We start from the raw sequence: 21,895 nt of genomic DNA, 5'->3' as shown, positions 1-21,895 counted from the left end.
GAAGAACGAAAAGAAGAAAGACAAGGCGAACAAGATGAGGAAAAGTGAAAAAGGAAGAAAAGAAGAAGAAACAGAAGATTGAGAAGAAAAGACAAGGAGGAAGAGGAAGAAAGTCAAGGAAGAAGTGGACAAAGAAGAAAGAGAAGAGAAGAAAGAAGAGGACAAGAAAGAAGGAAGAAGAGAACAGGAAGAAAAAAGGTACAAATCAGAGTTTTTTTTCTTGTCTTTTTAGTGAATGCAGTTTATTCATGATAACTTTCATCAACTGTTTACATTTTAGTATAATTATTCATCTGTTTTACATTTCTCATCTGCACTAGTATTACTCATTATTGACGCATGGATCACCTGTGTAGGACTGTCGGGTACCCTAACCTGACCTGACCTACTGTGACCTGACCTAACCTAACCTAATCTGACCTGACCCACTGTGACCTGACCTAACCTAACCTAATCTAACCTAACCTAAAGTAAGCTAACCTAACCTAACCAGTAGAGCTTTTAGTGAATGACAGAACCTGTTTTGTGAACCTAAACCTAACTTTTTTTTGTAGAACGTAATTAAACCTTTTGTAAAACCTCTAATACAATCTTTAGTAAATTTTTCTTAACCTTTTATTTATTTATTTATTTTTTTATTTATTTATTTATTTATTTTTTTGTAGAACCTAAATTGAACCTTTTCTGAAACCTCCAACAGAACCTTTATGAACTTACACACACACACACACACACACACACACACACACACACACACACACACACACACACACACACACACACACGAAAAAAAAGAGTAACAACGTTTAATTAAAAGTTTTAGCTGTGTATCAGAAACAATACATACACGTGCACTGCGAGGCGAGGGAATGTTGCATCCAGATATTTAAACTATTCTCATTTCTAACTATCGTTTTATGTTAGCACGTAAAGCATTGCCGCCCGTGGGGAAGGGACACGAGGGGAAGAGGGAGAGGAGGTGGGAATATCTGATGGAAAAACAGGTAAATAAATAAATAAATAGATAAATGGGTAGGACAAGAAATAATGAGGTGAAGCTTGATAAAGTTAGATCGAAGGACGAAAAAGGAAGGAGTTGATCCCAAAACTTTCCTTCAAGCAAAGTAAAAAGAAAAGTTTGGATTATACGTTTAAAATCTCCGTTTCCTTACCATTTCACTTTCCTGGACGTGAAAGAGAGTGAGAGGGAGCAAGGGGGTGGTTCCTGCAAGGCGCCACAACCTTCACGGGCGTTGTGGTGCACTGTGGAGCGTGTGGAGCGGGGGAGCGTGAGGTAAGGAGCCTGGGAAGTGTTTGGGGCAGTCACCAGTAAGGTAAAGTACGATATTTGTCAATAGTGTAGTTGTGTTATGGTCTCTCTCTTTTTCTTTTTTTTTCTTTTTTTGCTCTCTTTGTTTATTTGTTTATTTTGTTCTTTGCTTTGTTTTAATCGGTTTATTTCATCTGTTGGTTTATCTGTTTTTTTCTTTTTTTTTTCTTTTTCTTTTTCTTTTTTTTTTTTGCGTTCTGTATTTTTTGGTGTGTTGCTCCAGTAGTGTATTCCTCGTATCATTGTATTTTGGCATGTTAAAGTGATGGGATGTATTTATTTTTCATCATTGTTATTAGTTTTTTTTTTCTTCACATTAATATATTTTGGGAGATGTCTTTGTTCTGTTTTCTGTTTTTTTTTTCTACTTTCTTTTACCGAGTTGAAACGCTACCCTAATTGCGAAAAAAAAAAAATTCTGGTGTGTTACAATATTGCTCGACCTACTGGCGTGTTAAAACGTTGCCGTGTTGTGTTTTGGCGTGCTGAAATTAATGTTCTCTGTATTTTTGGCGTATTGAAGCCACACACAGTTCACTTCACATTCACGAGTTGGAATATTCTACTAGACATTACTATTATTCTGTCAGGGGTTCAGGGCCTCACACTGTCAGGATTTAGCTTAAGAGTGTCAGGTTAGGAAATTAAGACTGTCAGGATATTAATAATTCAAGTCTAAGAGGACAGTACGGTAAAAAGAAAACTCACCTTCATCTGTCTCTGTGATGTTTCCTCTCTCACTCTCTTTCACTCTCTCTACCGGAAATTTTAAAAGAGCTGCAGTACTCCTTCCCCTGCCGAACACGTAATCCTCTATCCCTTACCGGTGAAAGTGTTTTTTTTCACATTTTTTTTTGTTTGGCTTAAGCTTTGAGTAAGAACACAAGGGTTGGTGCAGGAAGCCATCAGGAATACACGTGGCAGTCCCTGTATAAAATATTTCTCCCTGTTTCCGTTTATCTACTACTACTGCTACTACTACTACTACTACTACTACTACTACTACTACTACTACTACTACTACTACTACTACAGGAACACAAGGGTTGGTGCAGGAAGCCATCAGGTCTACACGTGGCAGTTCCTCTACAAGACACGCCTGCCTGTTTGCAACCTATCATCCCCATCCATAAATTCATGTAATCTTGCAAAGCTTCCTTATCTGTTCCATATTCCTCTCCACACGCCACTCCATACGCCATACCATCACAAAAAACACGAGGGACGAACGAACCGCAGCAGACGTGTAGGCCCATACGTGGCAGGTTAGGATAGACACAGAACGTAGCTAAATTGAAATGAAGAAATGGAATAAATGAAAGAAGAACGTAAGGAATAACTCTTTTCTTTATACTCTATATTTACAGTCATAAATATAACAAAGAATAGAGAGAGAAAAGAAAAAAAAATACATATAAAATCGATACATTGCGAGCAAGGAATATGAGTTTTTTTATATTTATTTATCTTTTATTTATTTATTTTTTTGTATTCTGTTTTATTTTCAGTGTATCGTGTTTCCAAATAGCCTTTTTTTTTCCTTCCTTTTTTGTTTGTTTTTGTCAGTTAACTTGCTGACTAAATAAAAATTCTGCGTGCGTGCGTGTGTGTGTGTGTGTGTGTGTGTGTGTGTGTGTGTGTGTGTGTGTGTGTGTGTGTGTGTGTGTGTGTAGTGACCGTGCAAACAGCAGCTATTGGCCGTTAAGGCAGTAGAGAGAGAGAGAGAGAGAGAGAGAGAGAGAGAGAGAGAGAGAGAGAGAGAGAGAGAGAGAGAGAGAGAGAGAGAGAGAGAGAACAGGCCATTACCTCCTCCGCCTGGGTTTGAGTCGCCCTTTATGAGAACGTGGCACGCGTGTTAGGAAGGTATTACAGCAGGAGGTTGTTGTTGATGTTGGGAGGTTGTTATTGGCGTTAGGTGCATTCCAGAAGGTTTTGATGGTGTTACTGACGGTGTTATGGTGTTATGAAAAGTGTTACTGATGTTGTAGAGGGTGTTACATCTGTATTTTGCTGGTGTTATTGGTGTTACTGGTGTTATAGGTATTTTAAAGAGTTCTACTGATGTTCAAAGGGTTGTGGAGAGTGTTATCAAGTACTGTGTGCGTGTTATGAAGGATGGAATTAGAGTTAGGAAGGTGTTATGGGTGAGTGGGTGTTGTAGAGGTTGCTATAGATGATAAGATTAATTAGGGAGGTTATTAACGTGGTAGAGGCGTTAAAGAATTAATATTAGGTGTTAGGAAGGGTATTAGAAGCTATAAAGGGAGTTAGAACAGTTTCCCCAACACGCTGAAGTCAGGTGTTAGGAAGTCACGAAGGGTGTTAGGATCACTGATAGACGTTTCCTAACACTCACTGAAGCTATTGAAACAGTTTGACGTAAATGACACCTCAATGACGTCGTATAGAGCTGTAATGGTTGACAGCACGCCGCCCACCACGCCCACAATGATCGCCTCCACCAGGAACACCTTCTCCCACAATGGTATGCTCCTGTGGGCGGGGACAGACTGATGTATTCAACCCATAAGAAAATAAGAAGACAGGGATTGGTGCAGCAGGTAATCAGAGAAATTTGTATTCAGAAGATAAATATAGATAGACAGATGGGCAGACAGACGGATCAGGATTCGAACTGGTGGTGATCTGTGTGGCAGGCGAGGATTTTACCAGTGAGCCAACAAGAGACAGAAGGAGACGGAAATTTATATTCGACAAAGACAGACAGACAAACTGAAAGATATTTGTGTGTAGAAACAAAGAGACGGAGAGGAATGATTCACGCAGGGTTAAAACACACACACACACACACACACACACACACACACACACACACACACACACACACACACACACACACACACACACACACACACACACACACACACACACAAGTTTTAGTTAGTTGGCAACCTGATTGTCGAAGAAAAGGAGGAAAAAATCCAATTCGATACCCGATACAAACTTTCAAAGACACACACACACACACACACACACACACACACACACACACACACACACACACACACACACACACACACACACACCCACACACACACACAGACTCAGAAAGAAGACACTTAAAAAAGAAACTGAATACATTGAAACACAAAACACACACAAACCAAACAAACACACACACACACACACACACACACACACACACACACACACACACACACACACACACACACACACACACACACAGACTCACCTCTCCGGCCATGTCTTGTCACTCTTGTCCTTTACTAACTTGATGTACATGACAGGCGGCAGCACAAACGTACACAGCGTGATGAGAGACCCACCAATCAGATTCAGGAGCTTGCCAAAGTTAGGAACAGCTAAACCAATCAGCATCTGCATTGACACAACGCTTGCTCTCACCACGCACCGTTGTGGACTGAAGCCTGCAGTTAGGAAGGTGGGTTAGGGATGTTTTTTTGTGAAGTTAGGAGTGTTTCTAGTTATTTTTTGTGGGGTTAAGTTTATTTATTTATTTTTTTTTTGTTGTTGTGTTGTGGTTAGGAATGTATTGCTTAGTCAGATCTTTGAGTTGGGAATGTTTCTATTTATGAGTGTTTTCTGAATTGGGTTTTTTTTTTTAGTTGGGAATATTTTTTTCTTTTTAGTTATGAATGCTCTTCTAGTTACGAGTGATTTTTTTGTTAGGAATGTTTGAGTTAGGAACGGGGTTTTTTTTTTAGATTTTTTTTTTTTTTTTTTTTTGGATGAGCACTATTTCAAGTTAAAGATGTTTTCTTTTTTTTTACTTTTAATTATGATCAGTTTTTTTTTTTTTTGTCAATCGCTCAGTCTGACAATCTTCTCTTCACTCCCTTCCTCACTCCCTCCCTCCCTCACCTTTTCTCATATTGAACACCTGACTCACTCCCTATCAACTCCCCACACTCCATACCTCTCTCCCTCATAACCTCCCTCACATCCTCACTCACTTGCTCACCTTTCCTCACATTAAACACCTCCTCCAAAGACTGATACACAGGATTCGAACTGAGAAGGAAGGTGCAAAGCAAGTTAATGATCTGCATTCCTATAGCAACCAAAACTGCATCTGTCATTTCCACGCTTAGGATAATGTTGCTGCTCACTGCGTCGCCAATCTTGATGTAGCCAGCCAGAGCCACGGGCATGTAGAGGGTGATAATACCTGTGGAGATTGTAGCCTTAGAATTGGAACATAACATAAAGGTTGGTGCAAGAATCCTGTCCACCTCCCTAATGCAAGAGTTAATCAGTGTTCTCAGTCATTCATCGCTATCTGTTCATCTCATCCATTAGATATGCCAGAACATGTGTGTAGAAGACATAAGCATGACTCGTGACACATATGGGAATGTATGGAACAGGTGTGTAGAAATTTTACTTTTTTTCATTAATTAAAGCTACAGGTGTGTAAGGAAAAAGTTGAATTTATTGCAATCATAAAATATTGAGAGAGAGAGAGAGAGAGAGAGAGAGAGAGAGAGAGAGAGAGAGAGAGAGAGAGAGAGAGAGAGAGAGAGAATGGACTAATGCACCGTAGCTTAAGTTTCAGAAAAATGAGTAAAAACCAGACACGTTGTCAAGATGAATGACGAACAGAGAGACAAAACAAAGAAAGAAAGGAGAGAAATAGAATGAGGCAGGCGGACAAACGAGGAGAGAGAGAGAGAGAGAGAGAGAGAGAGAGAGAGAGAGAGAGAGAGAGAGAGAGAGAGAGAGAGAGAGAGAGAGAGAGAGAGAGATAGACAAACAGACAGACAAACAGACAGACAGACAGCCCAAACTTACCACTAAAACCAATAGCAACACTTTGCCAAAACTGTGATCTATCAGCCATGTCATTTTGGATGGTTGGAAAGGTTGCCATGCCTCCAAAAGCGAAGAGGATGGAGCCGAAACCTCGAGCAAAGGAAGGAATCGTGGGGTTGGGATAGGTTGGTGTGTCGAAAGTGTCTTCACTGATGAATATTTGCACTACTATGACCACAATAGCCACCACCGTTGCCACCACTGCCAGTATAGAAGCCTGCCTGTTGAAATATAAAGGGGTACCGTGTGCTTTCAAAGGTTAGGGTAGGAAAGTGGATTTATATATAGTAGACATCATGATCCCACCTCTGCCACCATATGTAACAGGCAGTGGCAGTACAGACGCTTGCTTGCTGAAGTGGAAAGGTTAGGATAGGACGGTAGGTCTAAATAGAAAAGTAGGCATTCTCTCTCTCTCTCTCTCTCTCTCTCTCTCTCTCTCTCTCTCTCTCTCTCTCTCTCTCTCTCTCTCTCTCTCTCTCTCTCTCTCTCACCACAAGTCCTTAGGTTGAGCCCAGCCAGGTGAGGGGAAATGAGAACAGCCCCAACAATGAGAATCACGTGACATTTGGTGAGCAGAGAAGTCAGGCCTGTTCCTGCACCACGGCCGCCACCATCTCGGATATCAGGATCATGTGCACGGTGGAAGACCCGAACAGTTATGACCAGCACCACTATCTGCGTCACTCTCCTGAAATATGAAGTTTTGTGGTTTTTTGTTTGTCCGCACGAGAGAGAGAAATGTTAACTGTTTACGTGTTGTTATTTTTGAACTCTCGATGAAATAATATAGAGTTTTGTTGGTGTTTTGTCAGTAGTAGGGAAAGGTTAACTATATGCCCATCCATCACTATCCATAAATATCCCTAGTCTTTCAAAACATAATTGGCTCGTATTCTGAAACACTTTTGCTCTCTCACCATTACTATTTTGAAAGGCCACATAGATGATTAGCCGGGTTATCAAAGTTGTTACTCCTGTTAATAATGTAAAAAATCATGTTAATCTGTCAGTGGAACCATAAAAACACCCTAAAAAACACATGTAATTTCAACTAGAGCCTTTTAAAAGTAATGGAGTTGTAGCAAGGAAGTGAAAAAATAGTCACGTGATCACAGCATGCATTCCACTCACAAGGGCAAGATTCAGTGTACAGCTCTCTTACCCTCCGATAGGACCCATGGAATCTCTCAGCGATAAGTTTGTATGGCTGTCTGACACGACCTTTGTATTCCTTTGGCCATCGCTCCTCCAGAATAACCCAGCTCCTCCCCAGACGCGTGCCCACGAACCCCACACTGAAGCAGAAATAGTGGAAGCATGAAAGCTCCAAGCCAGCCTGTAGGAGAAGTGGGGTGTTAGTACAGTGGAGGTGACAGGAATAGATGGGGTTTGAAAAAGGGGGTATTAGTCTTGGGGTTTTGAAAGAGTAATAAGATTTCAAAATTAAGTGCTGGTGCTTGAAAGAGTACTAGGATTTCAAATTAGTGTTAGGATAGAGTACTAGGTTTGAAAATAGTACTAGTTTTAAAATACAGCACTAGAATCTCACTACTACTACTACTGCTACTACTACTACTACTACCACACCAACTCATCAGCACCTCCCTCTCTCCTTCGCTGACTCCCTTCCTCGCCTCACCTGTATTGGCTAGGGCTCTGGGCAGGGCGAGGAAGCCAGCCCCCCCGCCATCTGGGCAATGAGGAAGAAGGCTGTCATCCCCATACTTAAAGCCTTCTTCCTCTCGGGCGCCCCTTCCATTGCCTCGCTGCAGAAGGAAGACGAGATGAAGTAGCACATGATAAATCAGGGTCCTACGGATTTAAGGTGATAGGGATGGGAGAGATAAGGATGAAATATGGAAGAAACGAAGGAAAGTTTCAGTTTAAGGAAAGATGGGAGAGGAAAGGACGATAAGGATAAGGGGAGGGGAAAGGGAGAGATTAGGAAGGAAAGGATGATTTCACCTCAGGAAGGGGTAAAGAGAATAAATAAAGAGGTTAAGAAGAGGAAAAGAGAAAGAAAAAGAAGGAAAGGAGGAAAAGAAGACACAGAGATGAGAAAAGAAATAGTAGAATTAAGGGGATAGGAACAGCAGATTTTATTTACTTATTTAATTATAGGTGTGGCAGTGTAATTAGATTGTCAGACGCCAAAATAAGATGAAAGAATTGGCGATAACAAGAACAAGAATGGGACAGATAAGATAAACAGAAGACGGATGATTAAAAAGTATAGATGAGATTCTACCACTACCACCACCGCCACCACCACTACTACTACCACTACTACCTCTACTACTACTACTACTACTACTACTACTACTACTACTACTAATAATAATAATAATAATAATAATAAATAATAATAATAATAACAACAATAATTCTCATACAGTGAACTTATTATCTTTATGTATGAACTATGTGTGTGTGTGTGTGTGTGTGTGTGTGTGTGTGTGTGTGTGTGTGTGTGTGTTCCCTTACCTGTGAGCGGGCAAGGGGTATGCGATTTCCGTCAATCTTGTTTTCACACCTGTCTCCTCGTCCACACACACTGTTTACCTGTTTGGGAGGCTGGGTAGGGGGGAGGGGAGGGGGGAACGAGTTTAAGGTGAAAGGAACACATAAAGAAAAATAGGATGAGTTTTTTCCCTCTCTCTCTCTCTCTCTCTCTCTCTCTCTCTCTCTCTCTCTCTCTCTCTCTCTCTCCTCTCTCTCTCTCTCTCTCTCTCTCTCTCTCTCTCTCTCTCTTTCAATACTCCTGGTGAAATTAGAAGTGAGATAAAAAGCAAATTTGAGAAGCTTCGAAGCAGATTAGGGAGGAGGGAAAAAGGCAGGGAGGGAGAAAGGGAAGAGAAGGAGAGGAAAAATGGAGACAAAAGGAAAGAAAAAGTCACTACACAAAATAATCTTCCTAATAAATCCTTTATAAAACTGTCAAGGGAACGAAAGATGAAGCAATATGAATAGCTCGGTAAAACACACCTCTTTAACGCAGGACAGGTGGAACTGGTGATATCAATGAGTGAGACCTTACCTGTGAAGTCCACCTGTGTACCTCACCTGTGTAATTAACCTGTGCAGTGCGGCAGGGAAATGACTACAAAAACGTTTCAAGCAAAAATCTTAGTAACTGTCAACTTCACTTCACGTATCACATCCCCAGTTCTGTTTGTATGTGTGTCACTTTATACAAACTAGCTCTCTGCAGGTAAACACTCCCATATGGGCTACAGAGGCAAGGCTGAGGTGGTGTGGACGTGTCAGGGGAGACAAGGAGCTTCAAAATGGAAGTGGAAGATTTGTGGATACAGTGAAAGAAGACAAGCTTTTGTAATGATCGTGACTGAGATACACACACACACACACACACACACACACACACACACACACACACAAACACACACACAGCGAACCAGAAGAAGTGTCACAAGCCCAACTAGTTAACACACTGAGAACTCTTACTCTCCCTCTCCCTCTCCCTCCTCTCCCTCTCCCTCTCTACGTCTTCTTGGACACTCATTAGATAAAATAGAGATAACAGTTGTCCCCTTACGCCAAATTAGAGAGAGAGAGAGACGAGAGAGAGGAGAGAGGAGAGAGAGAGAGAGAGAGAGAGAGAGAGAGGAGAGATGAGGAGAGAGAGAGAGAGAGAGAGAGAGAGCAATTAGAACTGACACAACTCCGCTTAAAAAGAAAGAAAATTATTATTATTATTATTATTATTATTATTATTATTATTATTATTATTATTATTATTATTATTGTTATTGTTATTGTTATTATTATTGGGACTGCTGTTGTCGTTATTAAAGTAGTAGTAGTAGTAGTAGCTGTAGTAGTAGTAGTATTTGTAGTAGTAGTAGTAGTAATTTTGTTGTTTTTACAATATTTATTTACTTTTTTAGTCACCAGCAGCAGCACCACCACCACCACCACCATCCGTGTCATCATCAACACCATCACTATCACCACTATCACCGCTGTTATCTTTTTTCCCCCTTACTTTATTTCATCACACATTACTTATCACTTATCAAAGCCTCCGTTTTGACCATTCGCCCCCAAGAAAAACTCCTCCATTTTCTTTCTAATTATTGTTTTACTCCGCGTTTTCTATAAATTTAAATGAGCCATGAAGGACTTCAGTAAAATAGCGAAGTTTTCCCTTTAAGTTTTCTATGGTCCTGTAATTATCCGCGTACTAATTGATTTACATTTTCTACGAAGTGAAGTAGTGTATCTTGCCTCACTTAAATATATATAAAAGGCGTCAGTGAAATGCGAAGTTTGCCCTTAAAAGTTTTCTATAGTCATGTTTACCACTCCGTTAATTGGTTTTCGTTTTCTATGAAGCCATCACTTTAATGTACCTACACATACGTACGACTGTCTATGAAATAATGAATACTAAAATAGCAAAGTTTGCCCTTAAATGTTTTCTATAACTGTGTTTATCCCTGTTATTTGTTCTGTTTTCTGTGAAGTTCCCCCCAAAAAATAAAAATAAAATAAAGTAAATAGATAAAATACAAAATAGCAAAGTTTCCCATTAAAAGTTTTCTGGAATCCTTTTTTATCACTGTACTACAAAGTCCACCTTACACCACTTCATATATATAAAAAAAAATAACAATAACAATAAAAGAAAAAAATAGCGAAGTTTAGCCTTAAAAGCTTTCTGTAATTCATATCTCTCACTATCACTCACGCATCCTGACCTCCTGAGCGTAGCCGGGAAGACGCTATGATAGGAAAGATAAGCGGGGGGGGGGCGAGTCACCATACCAGCACCAGCAGCACCCTCCTACCCTCTGCCTGGACTTCCCACTGACGCCCACCACTTATCTGTTTTTGTACGAGTTCTTTTGATAACCTCAGTGAATTCAACGGATCATTATTTCTTCTTAAGTTTTTTTTTTTTTTTTTTTTTCCGGGATTGCCAAGGGGTCTCAACAGAGGGACTGCCACGTGTAGGCCTGGTGGCTTTTTTGCATGCTTGCTCCGAACGTAAATTGTCCTTCCACATTTATTTATTCGTTCTCTTTGTTGTTGTTGAGGGTTGGAATCATTGAGTGGGTTCTTATATATCCATTTATTTTCAACTTTAGATTACTAAGTATTCAACATCTCCAGGAATTAACGTCATAGCTTCTTACTGACCAAACCAAATTCTGGCTTATTAACAATTCTACAGGTCTCTGGAAATTAGTGTCGTAACTTCTTGTGAGCTACTAACCTAACCTAACCTAACCTAACCTAACCTAACCTAACCTGACCTACTAATCTAGCCTAACCTAACCTAACCTAACCTTTCTCTGGCTCACTAACAACTCAACAGGGGTCAGTGTCCGTTGCATAACAAAAGCCGGTGTAAGTAAAACGTTTATTGGTCGATAAGCGGACAACTGTTAAATTCAGTGAAGCAGTTTCCGGCGAAGGAGGCCGCGATGACGTCATACACAGCGATGACAGTGGCCAGGATCCCGCCGATGATGCCCACTATGATGATTTCAATTAGGTATATCTTCTCCCACAGAGGCATAGTCCCTGGCGGGAGGAGAGAAAGAGATACTGACACACTCACTGACACCTTTGACTCCCCTCAGAGCGGTATAAACCCTGGAGAAAGGAGACAAACTTAGGAACAAACTGACACATTGATAGCTTCCTCTTTAGCAATATGGTCCCAGCATCAACAGAGAAAGGTAGCGATATAGTAAGATGTACAGACAGATATCTTCTATTTCTGTAGGGAGAAGAGAATGTTAGGGACGTATTGACACATTGACTGACTTCTTCCCTACAGCTTAGTTATGATAGGGGTAAAGAAAGAGACACTGGCAAAACTGGCTGATTCTCTCCCGCACTGAAAACATATGGTGACCTGTTGTTATTAGACAGGACACAAGACAAAAGTAAATGCTGTCTTAGAAAAAAAAAATACGTAAGAGAGCAAGACAGAAGCTGGACTCATTCTTACAAAAATCACAAGACTACACCTTTTTCTTCCAGTCCTTGTTCCTCCTATCGATGTTATGACGGAACACAAACTAAGTTCAATCTTACAACGAAACAGAAATTAGAACATACCTTTTCTTCCAGTTCTCGTTGCTCTTGTCCCCCACTAGCCTCATGTACATCACAGGTGGCAGCACAAAGGTACACAGTGTAATGAGGGACCCACCAATCAGGTTAAGGATCTTGCCAAAGTTAGGAACAGCCAAGCCAATGATCACTTGTAGAACCACGATTACAGCCCTCACGATGCAGCGAGCCGGCCCAAATCCTGGTTTTAGGAATGTTTGGCATTAGAAAACGTTACGACCTGTGAATGTTTGTTTGTTTGTTTGTTTGTTTGTTTGTTTTTAAGTTGATAATTTTTTTTTGTACTTATAAGAGTTTTTTTATTTATTTATTTATTCATTTTTTTTGTGTGTACGAGTATGTGTGTGTTTATTCTTATTCACTCACTCACTCATTCATTCATAAACTCCATCTATTAATAGTCAGTCAGTCCCCAGTCAGTCATCCACTTGCACACACACATCACACACACACACACTCTACTAATCCAGTCATCTATATAGCCACTCAAACACACGTACACTCACTCACTCACGTCTAGGCACATTCAACAGCTCCTCAGTGGACTGGTACACGGTGTTGGAGCTTATGAGGAAGGTACACATAAGATTCACAATCTCCATGGCTATCGCTGCAATCACTACAGGAGTCATGCTAACACTCATTATAACGTTGCTCTCCACGGAATCCCCGAGCTTGATGTAGCCGACCAGAGCCACGGGCAGGTACAGAGAGAGGATACCTGTGGGAATTGGGTAGTTTTTGTTGTAGCTTTTGAATTTTGATGCGATATTTGAGCTACCAATTTAAGGTTAGGTAAGGTCTTGCATCAGGGAAGTCGGACGGAACAAGGATGAAAGATTGAGAATACTGGCTAACTCTTGCATTAGAGGAAGTTGGACGGAATAAGGATGAAAGATTGAGAATACTGGTTAACTCTTGCATTAGGGAGGTGGACGGAATAAGGATGTAAGATTGAGAATACTGGTTAACTCTTGCATTAGGGAGGTGGACGGAATAAAGGATGAAAGATTGAAAATACTGGTTAACTCTTGCATTAGGGAGGTGGACGGAATAAGGATGAAAGATTGAGAATACTGGTTAACTCTTGCATTAGGGAGGTGGACGGAATAAGGATGAAAGATTGAGAATACTGGTACAACCCTTGTCAATAAAGTGTTACTTCCCTCCACAATTTCTCTGAAAGGTTAATACTTGGATTACCATTACTCTCATTGCATTGACATTCACAAGAACTACACTAGAAAAAAAAAAACTAATGCATAAATAAACTAAAAAAAAAAAACATCATGAATATTAAAAAAAAAAACCTGGAAAATTTGCAAGACCATTACAAGTGATTGAGTTCCTCATCCTACACAAGCAATGAGGCAGGAGGCGCTGCTTGTAGATCAGTTTACCCTATACTGACTATATTTAGGCGAGGCAAGGTAAAAGAACACCTGGGAAGACTGGCACAGGTAAAAACCAGTAAAAATACAATATACTTGAGATGGGACGTAATGTAAGCTTGATATAACGAGGTGCAGGTGTAAAAATTACTGCCTTTGTTGAGAGAGAGAGAGAGAGAGAGAGAGAGAGAGAGAGAGAGAGAGAGAGAGAGAGAGAGAGAGAGAGAGAGAGAGAGAGAGAGAGAGAGAACACAAATAGACAAACGGAGAGATAAACAGATAGATAAACAAACAAATAAACAAACAAGCAGAAAGGCAGAGAAATTAATAGATAGACAGACAGGTAAAACAAAACAAATACACAACAACAACACACACACACAACAACAACACACACACACACAACACACACACACACACACACTCACCGGTAAAGCCAATAATGACACTCTTCCAAAACTGTGATCGATCAGCCATGTCATTCTGAATGGTTGGGAACACTGCAGCGCCACCGAATGAAAACAATATAGAACCAAACCCGCGAGCGAAGGAGACGACTGTAGGGTTGGGGTAGGTCGGGGTGGGTAAGTCCTCCTCTAGAAAGATTTGGACTACTATCACCAACACGGCCGCTGCTGTTGTGACCACTGCCAGTATAGAAGCCTGCCTGTTGGGTTTAAAAAGAGGACGGGTCATGTTTGAAAGGTCGGCTGTTGGCTAAGGTATACGGTGCAGGAAGGCATTTGGTGTGACCTGCCAATATGCCTGCCTGTTGGGTTAAAAAGAGCGCTTGTCATGTTTTAAAGGTTGGCTGTTAGCTTGGGTTAGTGTAAGAAGACATCAGACCTAATATTCCTGTTGTTCTTTCTTCCTACTCTTCTTCCTCCTCCTCCTCCTCCTCCTCGTTTTTTTCCTTCCTACTATTATCATCCTCCCTCTCGCCTTTCACCTCCGCTTTGTTTATTTTTTTCCTCTTTCATCTTCCCAATGCTTTCCTTACTCTCTCGCTCCCTCACTTTCTCTCTCTTTCTCGCTCTTCTTACCCTCTCTTCCCCTTCTAATTCATTCATTTAGTATATTAGTCAGGTTTTAGTTTATTCTCTCTTCCACTTTCTCACTCACTCACTCACTCACTCACTCACTCACAGTCACAATAATTCATGCATTATTCTGATTCTACTTGTATTTTTTTGCATTCATACTTTCAGATGTATGGAACAATGCATAGTAAATGGCATGAAATATTTATCACACACATAGTTAGCTCAGATATGATGTATATATATTTTTTTGATGCGTAAATTTATCAGTGAAGACTAAATTGGTGTTATTACTCTCTCTCTCTCTCTCTCTCTCTCTGGTAAAATACGTACTTCTGCCTATATCTTTCTAATTTTCCATGATTTTAACAACATATACACACTTTTCCATCTGTCTCACCCAAAATATTCCCACACGCGCTTCTCACCCTCACCCTCTTCATTCCTCACCAGAAGTCCTTGGGAGAGCCTAGCCAAGTGAGGGGAATGAGGCAAGCAGCCACAATTATAAGGGCGTGGCATTTGGTGAAGCACGCCCCGGCCTCTGTCTGTACCACGGCAGCCAGCATCTCCGATATGAGGATCAGGTGTACATTGGTGGTCCCAAAGAGATTAAGCACCACGCACCACAATGTTATGTTCCTGGGAAGTGAAGGCAGGTAAGGTACACAGGTAGATAATTAAGGTTTGTGGGTGTTCGTGTGTATTTTGTGGGGTTTTGTGGGGTTATATGTGTGTTTGGGTGTGTTTGTGTTTGTTTTGCATCTGGAAAGTGAGGATGGGTGCAATTTGGACATAGGTGAATAGGAATTATGGGAGTTTCGTGTGTGTGTGTGTGTGTGTGTGTGTGTGTGTGTGTGTGTGTAATAATTAATAATAATAATAATAAACTGTTTATTATTTAGGCAGTTAACAAACTGAAAATGTACATAGGGGGTGGGGAAAAACTTAACATTAATCCTAAAGGTAAGTCTAATCTAGTATAATGTCTAATATGTGTGTGTGTGTGTGTGTGTGTGTGTGTGTGTGTGTGTGTGTGTGTGTGTGTGTGGTGTGTGTGTGTTTTCATTCCTTCATTAATTTATTCATTCATTCACTCATTCATTCGCTCCCCCTTCATTCATGTTAACCAATTTCATCTTTCTTGAATACAAAAAATTAATAGATTCTTTCCTTCCTCCTTCCATCTTCCATCCTTCCTATACTCATTCATTTAATCCCCTTCTTCCATGTCAGACCACTTCATCTTTCTCCTCTCCTTCCTTCCCTCCTTCCATACACAAATCCTTCATACCAACCTTACTCATCTTCACAACCCCATCTCACTCAACCACCTCAACACACACGTTCCGACTCACCTGCCCACCTTGCCCAGTGACCTCTCTGAAATATCCATATACGGTTGTCTCACGGCGCCCTTGTATACCACTGGCCACCGCTCCTCAAGAATGACCCAGCTCTTCCCTAACCGAGTTCCTATGAAGGCCACGCTGCAGCAGAATAGTGGCATCATGATTGTGCCAAGCCAGCCTGTGTGGAAGACGATAAGTGCTTTGCGGTTTCCAGGTGAGGTTGATGGTACAGCTGGGGTTGGAAGGGAAGGGTGGTTAGGTGGAACGGTAGAGATGGAGTGAGGTGGAGAAGGAAGAGGTACAGGACGAGGAAGAGGAGAAAGAGTATAGAAGATATGGAGGATGAGGTGGAGAAGAAGGAGGAGAAAGAGTAGAGAAGAAGAGATGGAGGAGGAGGAAAGAGAAGGAGGAACAGAGAAGGAGGAGGAGGATAAGGAAGAACAAGAATAAGAATATGAAGAAAATAGCAACAACAACAACAACAACAACAACAACAACTCAACAACAAACATAAGACTAATCAACAAAATCTTATGACCACAATTTCTAGCTAGCGTCACAATCTAGTCTGGTCTCATTAGAAGTGGCGCCTGTACTCCCTCACGCCCTCCCTGCTGATAACACACCTGCACATTGCGTGGTTAATACCTGTGGCTAATTGAGGTATCCGGTAATTAGTATTTGCGAGAGCCCCTCACCTGTGATATCTAGTTTGTTTGTGTAATCTGTTTTTTCTTAATCAATGAGTGTTCAATTGATGTGTTTCTAGTTGTGTGTTTCTAATATATGTAGGATAAGTTAAGTGTGTCTAATCTGTCTGCCTAATCTGTCTTCTAATCTCTGTCTCTATAATCTATCTATCTCTAATCTGTGTCGTAATTTCTGTCCGTCTAACCTGTCCCAGCCTCACCTGTCCCCGTCTGTACCTCAACCTTCCTTCCCTCACTTTTGTCCCTTCCTCACCCCTCCTGTGCCCACCTGTGCCCACCTGCGCCCACCTGTGCCCACCTGACCATACTCGTCCCGTCCATTCCTTTCATCCTGCCCTAGTTCCATCTGCACCTTCCCTCCCTTACAGCCATTCCTCACCAGCCAACCTGTTCCCACCTGTTCCACCTTCCCTGCCTCACCCTTTCCCTGCCCTCTTTCCCGCCCCACCTGTGTCTGCCGTGGCTCTGGGCAGGGCGAGGAAGCCAGCCCCCGCCATCTGCGCAATAAGGAAGAATCCAGTCATGCGCATACTGAGAGCCTTTGTCTTGGGCGCCGTCCATTCCGCCTCGCCCACGCTGCAGCATCGGCAGGAGGAGGAGGAGCAGCAGAAGGAAGGTTATAAAGGATTACGAAGGATTATATAGGTTTTGAAAGGATAACAAAGGATTTATAAATGTTTTCAATGATTTTTCAAAGGATTACAGATGGATGGAAAAGATTAGCAAAGGATTACAAAGGATAATAAACGATTCAAAAGGATTATATAGGTTTTCCAAAGGATTACAAAGGATTAGAAAGCATTGAAAGCAGTAACAGACTTCCAGATTGATTGACTTCACTGCTATAAAGAAAAGACGAAGAGGAGGAGGAGAAGAGGAAGAAGAAGGAGGTGAAATAATTGATACCTGCAAGTCTCAAGTTGACAGAAAGATGGAAATGAGACAGAAATAAGTGCTTAAAATCTTTCGCTGCGTCAAGAGAGAGAGAGAGAGAGAGAGAGAGAGAGAGAGAGAGAGAGAGAGAGAGAGAGAGAGAGAGAGAGAGAGAGATGTAAAAAATGGGTAATATTGGTGGTTGTCTGTGTTGCGTCAGTGATGGGAGGGATCGGCAGGGACTAGAAGGAGTGGTGGGAATGATGAGGTAATTGAGATAGATTGAACCGCTCGTTAGGTCGTTAATGACAGAGATATATTAGTGATCTCTCTCTCTCTCTCTCTCTCTCTCTCTCTCTCTCTCTCTCCTCTCTCTCTCTCTCTCTCTCTCTCTATCTTGCTTTTTCATTGATTCATAGTAGTAGTAGCAGTAGTAGTAGTAGTAGTAGTTAACCTTGAATCAACAAGTATCGTTATCTTGTAATTAGATAGCATCACCTCCACCACCACCACCACATCCATCACCACCACCACCATCACCACTTGTCTGTCTGTCTGCCTGTCCGTCACTTCTACGCCAGAGTTTTTCACTGTGACCTTCAGAGCACGAAGAGTAGTTTTAATCTGATAATAGAGATGTGTGTGTCCAGTATTGTGTGTTGTGTTCGTAGGCGTTGTGAGTGGTTAATGATGTGTAAGTTTAGAGAGTAGAAGAAAAATATGCATTATGGATTGGTATAAATTTTCTATATCAATATTTTTTTTTTCTTTACATGATTTGAAATTCTGCAGTTGAGAGGAAATTTTTTTGTATCGGTAATAATTTTCCAGATTCAGACATTAAAAAAAGGGTAATTGATGTAACTCGAGATTTTTTGTCAGGTAACAGGAATGCAGTTTGGTTTTTTTGACCATAAAATGAAAGGAAAAAGATTATATTTTATTATTTGATAGTAAGGCATCAGCAAAGGATGATATTCAAGGAGTTACAGGAATATCAATGAAGGTGAACTGAGGGAATATTGAAAAAAAAAATCAACAAGAAAATATTGAAAAAGGAAGAATTATGTAGTTAGAATTAGAGGAAATGTTAATAAGAGATTTGTTTTTCAATTTCAACTACAACTACTACTACTACTACTACAACTACTACTACTATTCTTACCTGGCTGGGACTGCAGAGATATATAACTTTTCCTGCATCTTGTTTGTTTCTTTCCTTTCGTGATGACAGGAAGAAAAAAAAAACTGGCGGAAAAAAAGAAAAAAAGAAAAATCAGTTGCTTTCTTTTCTTTTTTCTTTTGTCATTTTTTTCTTTCTTCTTTGTTGTTGTTGTTTATCAAAATTTGTCTTTATATATTTATCTTAAGTTATCGATTCTTCTCTTCAAGCTTCTTAAAAAAAAAAAAGGTCAATATTTATGTATCTGTGTTCAGTGACTTCCCTCTCCAACCTTATTTAAATATTTTCTCGATTCCTTGTGTCTTGAAGTTAAAAGTCAATCTGCATGCATTCAGCTTAACTTGCCACTGGAGACTCATAAACCTGATCATTAGTTTCATTGATCTTCATAAATAATTGCAGACAGACAGTTAGTCAGTCTTGGCCACACCTGTCCCACACCTGCGCTTCACACCTGCATCTTACACCTGTGGAAGTACTTCAGTTTCAAAACTCTGTCTTATCAATTCCTCTCTTTTAACTGTCTTCAGCCCCCCCCCCTCTCTCTCTCTCTCTCTCTCTCTCTCTCTCTCTCTCTCTCTCTCTCTCTCTCTCTCTCTCTCTCTCTCTCTCTCTCTTCCCCCTTATCAGCTCCTCTCCTGTAATTAACTGTCTTCAGCCTCTCTCTCTCTCTCTCATCGCCGCAGTGTTGCATCTCTTGCTATCTTCTTCCGCTATTTTCACGCTAACTGCTCTTCTGATCTTGCTAACTGCATGAAAGACGGAATACAAATCAATCATTCATACAATCCCTCTCCTCTCCTCATCTTGCATAGTCACGATCCAGTTTTCGTCTGTTTAAGCAAGGTAGTCTCTGGAATAATGTTTACCCTCACGTTTTGCAGCTCCCCCACTCGCATTCTGTTGTTTAATTGTTTCATCTGGTGCCTGAATGCTGCATCGGGTGTGTTAACCTCATTTTTGCTCGTTTGATGTGACCTCTTGTGTGGCTGTTTGTTTCCTCGTCTCTCTCTCTCTCTCTCTCTCTCTCTCTCTCTCTCTCTCTCTCTCTCTCTCTCTCTCTCTCTCTCTCTCTCTCTCTCTCTTTTTGTGTGTGTTTTTTTTATTGTTTTTTTCTTTCATTTTTTGTACTTTTTATTCTTTTTTTTACTTTTTTTTTCCAATTGCTTCTACTTTTTCAATGTTTTTGTGTGATTTTCTATTTTTTTCCTTCTTTTGTTTTACTTTTTCCATTATTTTTCATTTTTGTTATTATTTTCTCATTTGTTTTTGTTACACGTTTACACATTTTCCATTTTTTTTCATTTTTTTCATTATTTTCATTCTTTCTATATTTTTTTTTCCAGCTAATGTACAAAACTTACTGATCTCTCATGAAACTATAAAAAATCACTCTTGAAAACCCGTGTCACTTCACCACGATAATGTTTCAAGGTCACAAAGATGATTAACCATGCTCTCAAGAGTGTTTTTGCTCCTTATGATGTAGAAAACTTGTTAATCTGTCACTAGAACCGTAAAAACGCCCTTGAAAACCCGTGCAACTTCAACTAGATCCTTTTAAAAGTAGGTAGCCAGATCTAAAGGCTGTTTTTTTCTCTTAATGATGTAGAAATCTTGTTAAACTGTCACTAAAACCAAAAAAACGCCCTTGAAAACCCGTGCAACTTCAACTAGATCCTTTTAAAAATAGGTAGCCAGATCTAAAGGGTGTTTCTTCTATTAATAATGTAGAAATCTTGTTAATCTGTCACTAGAACCGTAAAAACGCCCTTGAAAACCCGTGCAACTTCAACTAAAGCCTTTTCAATGTAGGTAGTCAGGTTTTAAAAAGTGTTTCTCCTGTTCATAATGTATAGCTTTTGGTAATCTATCCTTCCTACATAAAAAAAAAAAAAAAATCTGTCACTAGAACCGTAAAAACACCCTTGAAAACCCGTGCAACTTCAACAAGATAGAGTCTTTGGCAAGTAATGGAGGTGTGTCCCTGAAGTGATGCAGAGTACAGTGCACACACTCTTACCTGCACGGGTGATACTTGTCTTGTGACGCCTCGTTCTCTCGTACACACACCTCGCCGCCCACCCCGTAACTGCCCGCCGATCTTGAGTCACTAGCGGCGGTGGTAGTGGTGGTCGTGGTGGTGGTGGTGGTTATAAATGAAGATGGAGTTTTAATTGTTTTATTTTCCTTTCTAGTGGTTTGTTACTTTTATTTCGTTTATTTATTTTATTTATTTTTTGTTTGTTTATTTGTTGTGGTATTGTAATGGTGGTGGTGGTGGTGGTGGTAGTGGTAGCGGTGGTGATAAATTTATGTATGTGATATTATTCTTGCTTATTTATCTATTTTTCTATTATTTTTATGTGGTTTTGGTTGTAGTGGCAGTGGTGGTGATGGTGGTAGTAGTGACGATGAAGGAAATTTTTAAAGTTATTTTTAAAGGCTGGCAACCGTTGCAATGCCATCGCCGCCTAGCTCCAGCCGACGCCTTGCCAACCTCTGCAGGGAGGGAAACTTAGGCTTTGCAAACACCTGGGATAACTTTTACTATGATTCTTCCTTTTTTTCAGGTGACGGCTCGCATTTCAGGGGTGCCACAGGGATCAGTCTGAGGACCTGTTCTCCTCCTTGTTTACATGAGCGACATAGATGAGGGCGTCACCGGTATAATATCGAAGTTTGCTGATGACACCAAAATAGGGAATGCCGTAGTCAAGGAAGAGAAATGCGGGACACTCTAGATAAGTTGTCAGAGTGGAGGCAAACCTGCCAAATGAGTTTCAATGCGAATAAGTGTAAAGCGCTTCACGCAGAGTATAGAAACGAAAAAAAGGAAAGTATATTTTGAGCGGTGCCTAACTTAAAAATGTAGACAGCGAAATTGATTTAGGAGTAACAATATGGAATAACCTAAAACCTAGCCAGCAATGTTCACAAGTCGTAAAGAAAGCAAATGAAACAGTTGGTTAATAATGACTTAAGCGGTACAGTATTTGAATATGAATCTAAAAATACACTTCTCACTCTTTATAACTCCCTACCTCGTCCGCTTTTAGAATGTTGCGTTCAAGCATGGTGCCCTTACTG

At 40.6% G+C, this 21,895-nt stretch overlaps 2 protein-coding genes and 1 long non-coding RNA gene across 6 annotated transcripts; 1 reads left to right on the top strand and 2 right to left on the bottom strand.

The window, feature by feature from the left end:
• Positions 1-3,045: 3,045 nt before the first annotated feature.
• LOC135094574 (uncharacterized) lies at positions 3,046-9,626 on the bottom strand. 3 transcript variants are annotated; one of them, XM_063994797.1, is made up of 9 exons: positions 9,565-9,626; positions 8,633-8,722; positions 7,788-7,914; positions 7,311-7,484; positions 6,640-6,836; positions 6,125-6,366; positions 5,295-5,501; positions 4,545-4,740; positions 3,046-3,823 (listed from the first exon to the last, which is right to left on the bottom strand). In XM_063994797.1, the coding sequence occupies exons 5-9, from the start codon at positions 6,711-6,713 to the stop codon at positions 3,676-3,678; spliced, it is 867 nt and encodes a 288-aa protein (XP_063850867.1). In that variant the 5' UTR covers positions 6,714-6,836; positions 7,311-7,484; positions 7,788-7,914; positions 8,633-8,722; positions 9,565-9,626; the 3' UTR covers positions 3,046-3,675. The 3 variants fall into 3 exon arrangements, with proteins under 3 accessions (XP_063850867.1, XP_063850866.1, XP_063850868.1); XM_063994796.1 differs by having other exon boundaries at positions 9,550-9,619; XM_063994798.1 differs by lacking the exon at positions 9,565-9,626 and adding an exon at positions 9,212-9,475.
• A 1,896-nt stretch (positions 9,627-11,522) lies between these two features.
• LOC135094575 (uncharacterized) lies at positions 11,523-20,904 on the bottom strand. The gene is made up of 9 exons (XM_063994799.1): positions 20,829-20,904; positions 18,788-18,870; positions 17,198-17,325; positions 16,046-16,217; positions 15,138-15,329; positions 14,076-14,314; positions 12,771-12,977; positions 12,243-12,437; positions 11,523-11,698 (listed from the first exon to the last, which is right to left on the bottom strand). Exons 2-9 carry the CDS (start codon positions 18,823-18,825, stop codon positions 11,535-11,537), a joined length of 1,335 nt encoding a protein of 444 aa, XP_063850869.1. The 5' UTR covers positions 18,826-18,870; positions 20,829-20,904; the 3' UTR covers positions 11,523-11,534.
• LOC135094576 (uncharacterized) lies at positions 12,985-13,896 on the top strand. 2 transcript variants are annotated; one of them, XR_010263873.1, is made up of 2 exons: positions 12,985-13,187; positions 13,301-13,896. It is a non-coding gene; the product is annotated as an uncharacterized LOC135094576 (long non-coding RNA). The 2 variants fall into 2 exon arrangements; XR_010263872.1 differs by having other exon boundaries at positions 12,985-13,243.
• Positions 20,905-21,895: the final 991 nt, after the last annotated feature.

The sequence above is a fragment of the Scylla paramamosain genome, chromosome 46 (genome assembly GCF_035594125.1).
Source record: "Scylla paramamosain isolate STU-SP2022 chromosome 46, ASM3559412v1, whole genome shotgun sequence".
In the NCBI taxonomy this organism is placed as follows: Eukaryota; Metazoa; Arthropoda; class Malacostraca; order Decapoda; family Portunidae; genus Scylla; species Scylla paramamosain.
Note: the sequence above shows the minus strand (reverse complement) of the source record. Positions and strands in the feature narration are given on the sequence as shown.